The 14,106-nt window shown below is 44.0% G+C and overlaps 1 protein-coding gene and 1 pseudogene across 1 annotated transcript in view; one reads left to right on the top strand and one right to left on the bottom strand.

Moving 5' to 3' along the window:
* POLN (DNA polymerase nu) overlaps positions 1–14,106 on the top strand; it is a 159,993-nt gene that overhangs the window by 20,738 nt on the left and 125,149 nt on the right. The window contains exon 2 of the mRNA XM_069594913.1: positions 5,163–5,307. Coding sequence (XP_069451014.1) covers positions 5,169–5,307 — 139 coding nt within the window. The 5' untranslated portion in view covers positions 5,163–5,168. The remainder of the gene's footprint in view (positions 1–5,162; positions 5,308–14,106) is intronic.
* On the bottom strand, positions 10,976–13,595 carry LOC138442847 (inositol hexakisphosphate kinase 2 pseudogene; annotated as a pseudogene).

Raw genomic sequence — 14,106 nt, forward strand, 5'->3', positions numbered from 1 at the left:
CGAAATGCCAGTCTGGATGAAGCACAAGCTGGAATTAAGATTGCCGGGAGAAATACAAAAAATCTCAGATATGCAGATGAGGTTAAATCATCTGCCTGGAACGCGGGAGACCCGGGTTCTATCCCTGGGTCAGGAAGATACCCTGGAGAAGGAAATGGCAACCCACTCCAGTACTCTTGCCTGGAGAATCCCATGGAAGGAGGAGCCTGGTGGGCTACAGTCCATGGGGTCGCAAAGAGTCGGACACGACTGAGCGACTTCACTCATTTCGCTTCCACCCCTATGGCAGAAAGTGAAGTACTAAAGAGCCGCTTAATGAGGGTGAAAGAGGAGAGTGAAAAAGTTGGCTTAAAACTCAACATTCAAAGAACTAAGATCATGGCATCTGGTCCCATCACTTCATGGCAAATAGATGGGGAAACAATGGAAACAGTGACAGACTTTATTTTCTTGAGCTCCAGAATCACTGCAGATGATGACTTCAGCCATCTGAAGTCTAAAAGACGCTTGCTCCTTGGAAGAAAAACTATGACCAACCTAGACAGCATACTAAAAAGCAGAGACATTACTTTGCCAACAAAGGTCTGTCTAGTCAAAGCTATGGTTTTTCCAGTAGTCAGGTATGGATGTGAGAGTTGGACCATAAAGAAAACTGAGCACCGAAGAGTTGACGCTTTTGAACTGTGCTGTTGGAGCAGACTCTTGAGAGTCCCTTGGACTGCAAGGAGATCCAACCAGTCCATGCTAAAGGAAGTCAGTCCTGAATATTCATTGGAAGACCTGATGCTGAAGTTGAATCTCCAATACTTTGGCCACTTGATGGGGAGAACTGACTCCTTAGAAAAGACCCTGATGGTGGGGAAGATTGAAGGCAGTAGGAGAAGGGGATGACAGAGGATGAGATGGTTGGATGATGGCATCAGCGACTCAATGGACATGCCTTTGATCGAGCTCTGGAAGGTGGTGATGGACAGGGAAGCCTGGTGTGCTGCAGTCCATGGGGTTGCAAGGAGTTGGACATGACTGAGTGACTGAACTGAACTGAGGGATTCAACGTTTCTGCAGGACAGAGCTCAGCAGTGCTTTGACTTCAGTGTGACTAAATATATCGTGACTGACTCAAATGAAATTTCAAAATTCTGTGAAAATGATTGCTCAGATGATGTATAACACTTTTAATTTCTTAGGCATGAAAATACTTAAAGGTTGGATTGTATTGGTTGGGATATAAGTGTAGTATTTAGACAATTAGAAATTATTTTAGGAGTTGAGGCAAAATAATTCGAAAGACCAATATTGCATAGGAACCTGGAATGTCAGATCCATGAATCAAGGCAAATTGGAAGTGGTCAAACAAGAGATGGCAAGGGTGAATGTCGACATTCTAGGAATCAGTGAACTAAAATGGACTGGAATGGGTGAATTTAACTCGGATGACCATTACATCTACTACTGCAGGCAGGAATCCCTCAGAAGAAACGGAGTAGCTATCATAGTCAACAAAAGAGTCCGAAATGCAGTACTTGGATGCAATCTCAAAAACGACAGAATGATCTCTGTTCTTCTCCAAGGCAAACCATTCAATATCACAGTTATCCAAGTCTATGCCCCAACCAGTAACACCGAAGAAACTGAAGTTGAACGGTTTTATGAAGACCTACAAGACCTTTTAGAACTAACACCCAAAAGAGATGTCCTTTTCACTATAGGGGACTGGAATGCAAAAGAAGGAAGTCAAGAAACACCTGGAGTAACAGGCAAATTTGGCCTTGGAATGCAGAATGAAGCAGGGCAAAGACTAATAGAGTTTTGCCAAGAGAACGCACTGGTCATAGCAAACACCCTCTTCCAACAACACAAGAGAAGACTCTACACATGGTCATCACCAGATGGTCAACACCGAAATCAGACTTATTATATTCTTTGCAGCCAAAGATGGAGAAGCTGTATACAGTCAACAAAAACAAGACCAGGAGCTGACTGTGGCTCAGATCATGAACTCCTTATTACCAAATTCAGACTTAAATTGAAGAAAGTAGGGAAAACTGCTAGACCATTCAGGTATGACCTCAATCAAATCCCTTATGATTATACAGGGGAAGTGAGAAATAGATTTAAGGGCCTAGATCTCATAGATAGAGTGCCTGACGAACTATGGAATGAGGTTCGTGACATTGTACAGGAGACAGGGATCAAGACCATCCCCATGGAAAAGAAATGCAAAAAAGCAAAATGGCTGTCTGGGGAGGCCTTACAAATAGCTGTGAAAAGAAGAGAGGCGAAAAGCAAAGGAGAAAAGTAAAGATATAAGCATCTGAATGCAGAGTTCCAAGGAATAGCAAGAAGAGATAAGAAAGCCTTCTTCAGCGATCAGTGCAAAGAAATAGAGGAAAAGAACAGAATGGGAAAGACTAGAGATCTCTTTAAGAAAATTAGAGATACCAAGGGAACATTTCCTGCAAAGATGGGCTCGATAAAGGACAGAAATGGTCTGGACCTAACAGAAGCAGAAGATATTAAGAAGAGGTGGCAAGAATACACAGAAGAACTGTACAAAAAAGATCTTCATGACCCAGATAATCATGATGGTGTGATCACTCCTTTAGAGCCAGACTTCCTGGACTGTGAAGTCAAGTGGGCCTTGGAAAGCATCTCTATGAACAAAGCTAGTGGAGGTGATGGAATTCCAGTTGAGCTGTTTCAAATCCTGAAAGATGATGCTGTGAAAGTGCTGCACTCAATATGCCAGCAAATTTGGAAAACTCAGCAGTGGCCACAGGACTGGAAAAGGTCAGTTTTCATTCCAATCCCAACGAAAAGCAATGCCAAAGAATGCTCAAACTACCACACAATTGCACTCATCTCACATGCTGGTAAGGTCATGCTCAAAATTCTCCAAGCCAGACTTCAGCAATACATGAACCGTGAACTCCCTGATGTTCAAGCTGGTTTTAGAAAAGGCAGAGGAACCAGAGATCAAATTGCCAACATCCACTGGATCATGGAAAAAGCAAGAGAGTTCCAGAAAAACATCTACTTCTGCTTTATTGACTATGCCAAAGCCTTTGACTGTGTGGATCACAAGAAACTGTGGAAAATTCTGAAAGAGATTGGAATACCAGACCACCTGACCTGCCTCTTGAGAAATCTGTATTCAAGTCAGGAAGCAACAGTTAGAACTGGACATGGAACAACAGACTGGTTCCAAATAGGAAAAGGGTCAAGGCTGTATCTTGTCACCCTGCTTATTTAACTTCTATGCAGAGTACATCATGAGAAACGCTGGACTGGAAGAAACATAAGCTGGAATCAAGATTGCCGGGAGAAATATCAATCACCTCAGATATGCAGATGACACCACCCTTATGGCAGAAAGTGAAGAAGAACTAAAAAGCCTCTTGATGAAAGAAGAGAGTGAAAAAGTTGGCTTAAAGCTCAACATTCAGAAAACGAAGATCATGGCATCTGGTCCCATCACTTCATAGGAAATAGATGGGGAAACAGTAGAAACAGTGTCAGACTTTATTTTGGGGCTCCAAAATCACTGCAGATGGTGACTACAGCCATGAAATTAAAAGACGCTTACTCCTTGGAAGAAAAGTTATGACCAACCTAGATAGCATATTCAAAAGCAGAGACATTACTTTGCCGACTAAGGTCCGCCTAGTGAAAGCTATGGTTTTTCCAGTGGTCATGTATGGATGTGAGAGTTGGACTGTGAAGAAGGCTGAGTGCTGAACAATTGATGTATTTGAACTGTATTGTTGGAGAAGACTCTTGAGTCCCTTGGACTGCAAGGAGATCCAACCAGTCCATTCTGAAGGAGATCAGCCCTGGGATTTCCTTGGAAGGAATGATGCTAAAGCTGAAGCTCCAGTACTTTGGCCACCTCATGCGAAGAGTTGACTCTTTGGAAAAGACTCTGATGCTGGGAGGGATTGGGGGCAGGAGGAGAAGGGGACGACCCAGGATGAGATGGCTAGATGGCATCACGGACTCGATGGATGTGAGTCTGAGTGAACTCTGGGAGATGGTGATGGACAGGGAGGCCTGGCGTGCTGTGATTCATGGGGTCGCAAGAGTTGGACACGACTGAGCGACTGTACTGAACTGAACTGAACCTATTTATCAGTTATTACATGACATGTTTCTTGATGGCCTGGTTTATATGTGGCCTCTGTTACATACTAAGTAAGCTTTATGGAGGCAAGAGATTTAGACACTACTTTCAAGAAGTATTACTGCTCCAAGAATGTGTTACCTGCTTGTTATTGTGGAATGCCTATCTAACATCTATACATTTTAAGTGGTTCTGTAGAGGATTTTTTTAGGTGTAGCTGTCAGAAAATTGGTATGTTTAGGTGACAGATGGGCCTTTACAGTTTCTATAGTTCATCGAACAAGTATGTTTTGCCTGTTACTATATTTGTATGTCATTTAGCACTTTGTATTTATTAAATATATTTTAATATGCTTGAAAAATCTGTAACAATAAATTTCATCTAAGGCTTTGCTATTCACTCCTCACAAGTGACCTTTTTTTTGTTCCTTTTCCCCCCTCTGCCTTGGAATCAAGAATTTACTTGAAATTTTTCTTCAGTAATGCAGAAAAATGTCACCTGCTTTTCGATTCCTGGGACAGCAAATTCTGTTCAGATTAGTGCCAGATCCATTAGATGTATGAACAGCTACTTGGTGGTGTGGACTCTGCCCCTTCTAGGCCTTCACCTGCTGGGCCCCGGGGGCCAGTATCATTGAGCCGGGCAGGTGAAAGGATGTCTGGTTATGCGTCTGTCATAATAGCTCAAGTCAGTTAAAAGTAATTTTTATGTTACTAGATTTGTATGTTTGAAGACTATAACCACGGTTTGTTTCAAACCTCAGGAAGTAGGAAATATTTGAGTAGACTGCTTGCTTCAAAGTTGGTTAGCTGATACATTCCTACCTTATGGTGTTGCCATAATACCCAATGGAGCCTCTGAATGGTTTGTTTTCTTCTTAACTATCCTATCTGTATTATGAGAACAGTTGACAGCTATTTGTTATAGTGGTGAGTATAGTAATTTTCATGAATGTCTTGGCATAAAAACTTTTACAGGACTTATTTTTTATTTTGAAGTCTCAAAATTAATATGTGGGTATTATGTTTATCTTACATTTAGGGTTTTATGAAAATGGAAAATTATGAGGCGTTTGTAGGCTCTGACCTCTGTAAGATGCCACTGTCCAGTGCTGCGCAGAAGATTATGTCTGCTATGCGTTCAGGTGGTTTAGTGGGATCTGAGAACTGGAGAGAGAGTGAAAAGAGTGAGTAATTTTTATGAACCTTCACGTTTTTTGTTACCTTGAATTATTCTTAAGACCAAGTTTTGAAAATCATTGACCTTAAAAATAAAAGTTATTTTACTAGCAAAAATGAGTTTGCTCGAGAATAGCAGTTTTGGACAAATATGCAATACAAAGGCCAAAGGCAGGTCTAACAAAGGAGAAGCACGTTATTTTATAGAGAAAAAGGTGGATGTCGGGAGGGGTTGTTCTGAACCAAAGTCCACTGGAGGAAAGTGAGAGTTCAGAGTGGGGACGGTTTCTGATTGAGTTGCTGGGGTGGTGACTGCTTGTAGGAGATGCTGCTGCTGCTAAATCGCTTCAGTCGTGTCTGACTCTGTATAACCTCACAGATGGCAAGCCACCAGGCTCCCTGTCCCTGGGATTCTCCAGGCAAGAACACTGGAGTGGGTTGCCATTTCCCTCTCCAATGCATGAAAACGAAAAGTGAAAGTGAAGTCGCTCAGTCGTATCCGACTCTTCGTGACCCCGTGGACTGCAGCCCACCAGGCTCCTCTGTCCATGGGATTTGCCAGGCAAGAGTACTGGAGTGGGGTGCCATTGCCTTCTCCGGTAGGAGATGCTAGGCACATGTCTTCCTGTGGGAGCCTGTGACTGGTTCTTCCTGTGACTGGTTTTTAGTGGCACTGCTCAGGAGCTCCCCCTTCTGGCCTCCCAACTCTATTTCAGTGAAAGTGAAAGTCGCCTAGTGGCCTTGGACTCTGACTGCAGGAAACTATACAGTCCCTGGGACTCTCCAGGCCAGAACACTGGAGCGGGCAGCCTTTCCTATCTTTAGAGGGTCTTCCCAGCCCAGGGATCGAACCCAGGTCTCCCGCATTGCAGGCGGATTCTTTACCAGCTGAGCCACAAGGAAAGCCCAAGAATACTGGGGTGGGTAGCCTATCCCTTCTCCAGCGGATCTTCCCGGCCCAGGAATCGAAACGGGGTCTCCTGTTTTGCAGATGGATTCTTTATCAACTCAGCTATGAGGGAAGCTCCCATTTTAGTGAGGTTTCTCCTTAATTTTCAGAAAATGAAATGTAGCAGAGTGTGTTATAGAACTTCGTGTTGGGCAGGGAAGTTTCTGCCTACAAGTGGAGGGAGCCCAGCTCCCCCTTGCTTTACTCCCATCCAGTGATGACTGAGCTGCTGCTCACTGAATTTTACCTTTTCTTAGCCCTTACTGCTTTTAAAATGTAACACACCCTTCCTTGTTTCAGGCATTTCTGCCAGACATTCCCTTAAAATCTGGACCAGATGTTCAAGTAACCTCAAAAGAGAGGGGCTCTTTCATAGTGCCCATCCAAGTGGGCTCTTTAGCTCTTGGGTCATTGAGCCTGTATTTGCTTGTAGTTCATGGTGGGGAAGAGAAGTGTTCTTGACAGTATGTACATTATGCCACTGTGTGTGTGTATATACACTCTTGACATGGCAAAGATCAGTGGGTCTGTGATATGCGTTTATGACGTGACGCAAAAGTGGAAGCGCTGGCGTATCCTCACAAGTGTGACTGAAATGGTTGAAATACCAGGGTTTGTAATAACAAAGCAATTTTTATTTAAAATTGTAAATATGGGCCAATAATTTGTTTTTTGCTTCTACAGCGTAGGTAATAAGTGAGTGAGATATAATTAATTTCATGGAGATGAAATAATTGAGAAATATTTAGAAACAGTACAAAAGCTGTTATAAGTGTAGTTTGTTGATTATACGAAGATACTCTTAACATTTCCACCTGTTGATAGCCACGTGTCTGTTGCCCCTCTTTACAGAAGTCACTAATGAACCGGTAAGAATCTGGGGGTGTGGACTACGTACCCAGCCACTGATAGTGTTTTAGGGGGAATGTGGGTGCTTGGGAAGTAAATAAAGTTAACGTCAAACGTCAGAGAGGCAGCTTTCTCCTTTACTCTGTATACTTGCTCTCCAAAAGGAAAGAGCAGTGTGCGCTCGACAGAACTTGAAATACCCCTTCCTTCAAAAACTGGTAAGAATGATAAAACGCCTCTGGAAGCTATAATGTGAGTCTCTGTTGAGAAAAATGTATCACAGTCAGCCCATCTCATGAACTGTCTTGCCATGCTCTTAAAATACCTTGCTAAATCCTAGTTTTCATAAACTTATTGAGATGATAAGGCATTACTTTTCTGTCAAGTGTTCTTGGATTTGGAAAAAGAGTAGAATTTTCACAAAGGTTTTGTGTCTGTTGCTGTGTAACACTTACGATGAACTCAGTGACCTAATACACATTTGCTATCTCATAGTTTCTGTGGGTCGTGAGCCTGAGCACAGCTCAGCTGGGTCCTGTGCAGGGCTACTGTGCGGGTATCAGTCAGGGCTGGAGGCTCATCTGAGCCCTGAAATGGGGAAGCATTCGCTGGTAAGTTTACATGGTGGTAGACTCTTAGGGGAGGGTCTCAGGTTCTTGGTGACTGTTGGCTAGAAGCCACCCTCGGTTAATTTCCACATGGTTCTCTCCTCAGGCAGCTTTGCATTATGGCAGCTTACTTTTTCAAAGAGTGCAAGAGAGTGACATTGCAGGCTTATGTAAGGTAATCACAAACATTCTGTCACTGTTGCTGTATTCTTTTGGTTAGAAGTAAGTCCACCCACTCTCAAGGGGTTACACAAGGGCATGACTACTGGACGATGGGGGTCATGGGACCGCCTTGGAGTCTGTCTGCCACAGAGTCCCGCCAGTTTCATCATTTCACATAACTCTGAAAGCTGGATTGCTAATGGGTTATTGATAACTGATGCTGAACCTGAGTTGATTCCTGGACTCTTGCCACATGCTGAGCTGCTGTGTAAAATCCTTCTCCTTTGTGAGTAAGATACTGTAAATCAGAATTTCATTTCTGAATGCCCATCTCATACCAAATAAATATCAAAATTGAACTCAGAAATCAATGGAGATAAACTATTAATATTTGTTTTACAAAATTATATTAAGTAAAACCAAACAGTGTTCTGTGTCACTTTGGGATCTAATTTTCTGATCTGCTAGACCAACTGAGGTATACACGTCCAGTGAAGACTGGACTGTGTGTATCCTCTTGCAGCAAAGTTAGCATTTATTTTAAAACCCTTTGTGGTAAAATAAACAAAAAAAAAAGATGCAGAAACTTAAAATACAGCTTAATGAATTAATACAATGAGAACACCATATAACTACTACTTACTTTGCCAACATCTCAAAATTTCCTTCTGAATTAAAATTCTCTTCCTGCTCAAAGGTAACCATTCTCGTGGTATTCATTACTCATCGTCCAGCACGCCAGAGTCCATCCTTCTCTTCAGAAGCACACCGTCAGAAGACGTACGTGGCTCAGTGTCCTTGCAGTCAGGTGTGGCCAAGTAGCAGCTTCCTATCTGTAGGGTGCGCCATTGCCAGCGTAGGCCTGAAGACATCTGACTTGCTTCCTAGCTAGTCTCTTCTCTTTCCTCCAGTTAGAACCTGAAACAACTCCATTCCATCCTGCAAATGACAAGCGTCCTAGAGGACTGTGGCCCAGCATGCTGGAGGGGCCCCAAGTCCAGAGTGTCTTCATGAGACAATTACTCCACCAACGGAGACCGCTCACCTCAGAACAGGAGAGAGAAATACACTTGTTGTTAGGCTATTGTATTGGTGGGTCTTTTGTGACTGTGGCTTAGCTTCTTACTGCAACTCATATACCTTTAAACTAGATGCGAAACTGAGTTCACCTGAGTTAAATTTGGCTTCCCTGGTGGCTCAGACAGTGAAGAACCTGCCTGCAGTGTAGGAGTCCTTGGTTCAATCCCTGGGTCGGGAAAAATCCCCTGGGGAAGGAAATAGTAACCCATTCCAGTATCCTTGCCTGGAGAATTCCATGGACAGAGAGGAGCCTGGCAGGCTACAGATCACAAAGAATCAGACACGACTGAGCAAGACTTAAATTTACATTGTCGTTTCAGTGTTCAATAATGCCACTGAGAGCATTTGAGAAACTCTGGAGGAGAAAGATTTTCCAGGGTGATTTCAAGGTTGCCAGCTGGCCTGGTGCTATGGATAGTACTATGCATTTGATTAAACATGTATTTATTTGAGTACATCTCATTTTGTCTAAGTACCTGTAGACATCAAATAAGGTTTTCTACACCACCCATATGGCAGAAAGTGAAGAAGAACTAAAAAGCCTCATGATGAAAGTAAAAGAGGAGAGTGAAAAGGATGGCTTAAAGCTCAACATTCAGAAAACGAAGATCATGGCATCCGGTCCCATCACTTCATGGGAAATAGATGGGGAAACAGTGGAAACAGTGTCAGACTATTTTTTTGGGCTCCAAAATCACTGCAGATGGTGACTGCAGCCATGAAATTAAAAGACGCTTACTGCTTGGAAGAAAGGTTATGACCAACCTAGATAGCATATTCAAAAGCAGAGACATTACTTTGCCAACTAAGGTCCATCTAGTCAAGGCTATGGTTTTTCCAGTGGCCATGTATGGATGTGAGAGCTGGACTGTGAAGAAGGCTGAGAGCCGAAGAATAGATGCTTTTGAACTGTGGTGTTGGAGAAGACTCTTGAGAGTCCCCTGGACTGCAAGGAGATCCAACCAGTCCATTCTGAAGGAGATCAACCCTGGGTGTTCTTTGGAAGGAATGATGCTAAAGCTGAAACTCCAGTACTTTGGCCACCTCATGCAGAGTTAACTCATTGGAAAAGACTTTGATGCTGGGAGGGATTGGGGGCAGGAGGAGAAGGGGACGACAGAGGATGAGATGGCTGGATGGCATCACAGACTCGATGGACGTGAGTCTGAGTGAACTCTGGGAGTTGGTGATGGACAAGGTAGGCCTGGCATGCTGCAATTCATGGGGTCACAAAGAGTCAGACACGACTGAGCAACTGAACTGAACTGAACTGAATACATATTTATCCAAAATCTTTTTTAACTTAATAGAGCTTAGAGGTGAACTTTTTTCTAGTAAAATAAGAATAGTTTCATAGACATTACAAATGAATACTGACTATGCCAAAGCCTTTGACTTTGTGGACCACAACAAACTGTGGAAAACTCTTTTTTTTTTTTTTTACCATTGAAAATGTTTATTAATTTTTATGTAATTCTTCTAATCCTGAGAGAGACATGAGGACATTTGCTTTTTAAATCTCGTGGGATTTTTTTTACCACCTTGAACAGAATCTCCGACAGCCTTGAGGCTTGCTTTAAAGCAGAGCCTGAACAGAGATTTGCCTGAGAGGTAAGAAGCGTCCGAGGGTAAGGGAAGACTGGGCAAGCAAAACAAAATAAAGGAGCAAACAAAGCAAACCACACAGCACAAGACACCCTGGCAAAGGCTTCCTGAGCGCCCCACATGGTGGGCACCCCAGCCTTCGGTCCTTCTCAGATATATTCCTTTATTGATCTTTGCAGTCTCATGTCGCAAAAGAACAAGATGAACACAAGGCAAACGGGGCTGGGCTGGGAGCACAGACGTGTAGTGGCCTTAAAAGCAGCTCTCCCTGAGTCTCCAGAACCTGCCATGGGTAATGAGACAGTCTTTGAGGACGGGGCTGGCGGGTGGGAGGGTTTCAGCAAGTGCCGACGAGTGCCTTAAAACCGACTGGCTGAACACCTTTCCTCCCAGGCCTCTGTGGCCTGGGATCACTCAATTTGCTCAGTTCTTGCTGCCCGCCGCTTGCTCGCTCGCTGCAAGGGAATGCATGCTTAGAGAGACGACACTTCTGAGGTGGTACCCGGCTCTGGGCACAGAGGACCTGGGGTGGGGAATTCAGGGGACCACACTTTCCTGTGGTGGGAAAGAACCAGGGAAAAAATGGGGGCAAGGGCAGCCAGCTAACAAGGGACCTTTGGCTCTGTCCTTTGTACTGGGGAGTGAATTTGCATATCTCATCTGGGAGAGTCTCATAGAACTGGTGCTCCCTGGGGACCAGGGGCTTGCACAGGGTCATCTCATTGAAACGGAGCACGCAGGAGTGCCCCCCGACCTGGTGGACAAAGGGCTCCAGCAGGATGCCCTTGTCACGGGGCTCCATGTCCATGGCCCTGAAGGCTGGGCTCATCCTCCAGGTGCGGGCAGCAGGGAGAAGAGGGGGCAGTGGGGTCCAGTAGCCAGCACGTCCTCCGTCTGTCGTCTGTCCGTGCGTCCGTCTCTCTGGCCTCAGCTCCGCGGCCATGTGGGCCAGGACGCTCTGCTGCCTCAGCCCGGTCCCGCGGAGCTTCCTTCCTATTGTTCTGTGGAGAATTCTTAAAGAGATGAGAATGTCAGACCCCCTGACCTGCCTCCTGAGAAAGCTGTATGCAGGTCAAGAAGCAACAGTTAGAACTGGACACGGAACAACAGGCTGATTGCAAATTGGGAAAGGAGTACATCAAGGCTGTATATTGTCACCCTGCTTATTTAACTTATATACAGAGTACATCATGCGAAATGCCAGTCTGGATGAAGCACAAGCTGGAATCAAGATTGCCGGGAGAAATATCAATAACCTCAGATATGCAAATGACACCACCCTTATGGCAGAAAGCAAAGAAGAACTAAAGAGCCTCTTGATGAAAGTGAAAGAGGAGAGTGAAAAAGTTGCCTTAAAGCTCAACATTCAGAAAACGAAGATCATGGCATCTAGTCCCATCACTTCATGGCAAATAGATGGGGAAACAATGGAAACAGTGACAGACTTTATTTTCTTGAGCTCCAAAATCACTGCAGATGGTGACTGCAGCCATGAAATTAAAAGACCCTTGCTCCTTGGAAGAAAAGCTATGGACAACCTAGAAAGCATATTCAAAAGCAGAGACATTACTTTGCTGACAAAGGTCCATCTAGTCAAAGCTATGGTTTTCCCAATAGTCATGTATGGATGTGAGGGGTGGACCATAAAGCTGAGCACTGAAGAACTGATGCTTTTGAACTGTGGTGTTGGAGAAGACTCTTGAGAGTCCCTTGGACTTCAAGGAGATCCAGCCAGTCAATCCTAAAGGAAATCAGTCTGAAATATTCATTGGAAGGCCTGATGCTGAAGCTGAAGCTCCAATACTTTGGCCACCTGATGCGAAGAACTGACTCATCAGTAAGACCCTGATGGTGGGAAAGACTGAAGGAAGCGGGAGGAGAAGGGGTCAACAGAGGATGAGGCGGTTGGATGGCATCACTGACTCGATCAACATGAGTCTGAGTGAGCTCTGAGAGTTGGTGATGGACGGGGAAGCCTGGTGTGCTGCAGTCCATGGGGTTTCAGAGTCAGACATGACTGAGCAACTGGACTGAACTAAACAAGTTTAAGACTCCTCAAGGCAATTATTTGTCAAAATCCAATTCATTAATGTGAAGTGTCTCTTTATTTCTACCAAGTAGTGGAAATCTTTGCAATTTCAAGCACAGAGAACATAAAGCTAAATGACAAAATAGATATTTTTATTATTATTTTATTCTGGTCAAGAATATATAGATAAACATTTTTTAAATTTCTATTAAGTAAATATAAAATCCTTATGTCCAGTCACTTAGTATACTCCTGTACCCAAGGCAGTCTACAGACTCAGTGCCATCCCTATCAATTACCCTTTTTCACAGAACTTGATGAAAAAAATCTTTAAAGTTTATATGGAGACACAAAAGACCCTGAATAGCCAAAGCAGTCTTTCTTGCCAAAGCAAAGAAAAATAGCTGGAAGAATCAGGCTCCCTGACTTCAGACTGTGCTACAAAGCTACAGTAATCAAAATAGTATGGTGCTGGCTCAAGAACAGAAATTCAGATCAAAGGAACATGAAAGAAAGCCAAGAAATAAACCCACGCACCTGTGGTCAACTAATCTGTGATGAAGAAGACAGTGCTGTGCAGTAGAGGAAGGACAGGGTCTTCAACAAACGGGAAAACTGGACAACTACAAGGTAAAAAAATAAACTAGAACATTCTTTACCACCATACACAAAAATAGACTCAAATGGGAGTTAAGACCTAAATGTAAGCCTGGATCCTATAAAACTCAGAGTAAAACAGGCAGGACACTAACATAAATTGCAGCAACATCTTCATGAATCTATCTGCTAAAGTTATGGAAATAAAAACAAAAATAAACAAATGTGACCTCATTAAATGCAAAAGCTTTTGCACAGCCAAGGAGCCATGAACAAAAGCAGCCAGGACTTCCCTGCTGGCCCAGGGGCCACGACACTGGTACAGGGGGTGCAGGTTCGATCCCTGGTTGGGTCGGGGAACTGAGACCCACATGCTGTGAGGCCTGGCCAAAAGGCAGAACACACCTGAGAAGACATCCCACAAAACGGGAGAAAACGATTGGCAAGTGATGCGGCTGACAAGGGATCAGGCTGCATTCAGGTTTAGCTCCAGTTTCCAGAAACAGTGTCTCCCGGCTTCGTCCTCTACTTCACCTTTGCTTTCACTCCTTCGTGTGCGTCTCTCGAGTAGCGCAATGACTGCATTTACAAGGTTCTGCTCAAATGAGACTTCATCACCAGCATGCCTTACTGGAAGTGAACTGCACTGGTTCATTCATTTGCAACTCAGAGAATTTTCTGTGCTGTAATTTTTATTTGCGTAATGCTTTAACTCTTGAAATATTTTGGGCTCTTTCAGTTCAGTTCAGTTGCTCAGCCGTGTCCAACTCTTTGTGACCCCATGAACTGCAGCACGCCAGGCCTCCCTGTCCATCACCAACTCCTGGAGTTCACCCAAACTCATGTCCATTGAGTCGGTGATGCCATCCAGCCATCTCATCCTTGGTCGTCCCCTTCTCCTGCCCCCAATCCCTCCCAGCATCAGAGT

Source organism: Ovis canadensis, chromosome 6, assembly GCF_042477335.2.
Source record: "Ovis canadensis isolate MfBH-ARS-UI-01 breed Bighorn chromosome 6, ARS-UI_OviCan_v2, whole genome shotgun sequence".
NCBI classification, from domain to species: Eukaryota; Metazoa; Chordata; class Mammalia; order Artiodactyla; family Bovidae; genus Ovis; species Ovis canadensis.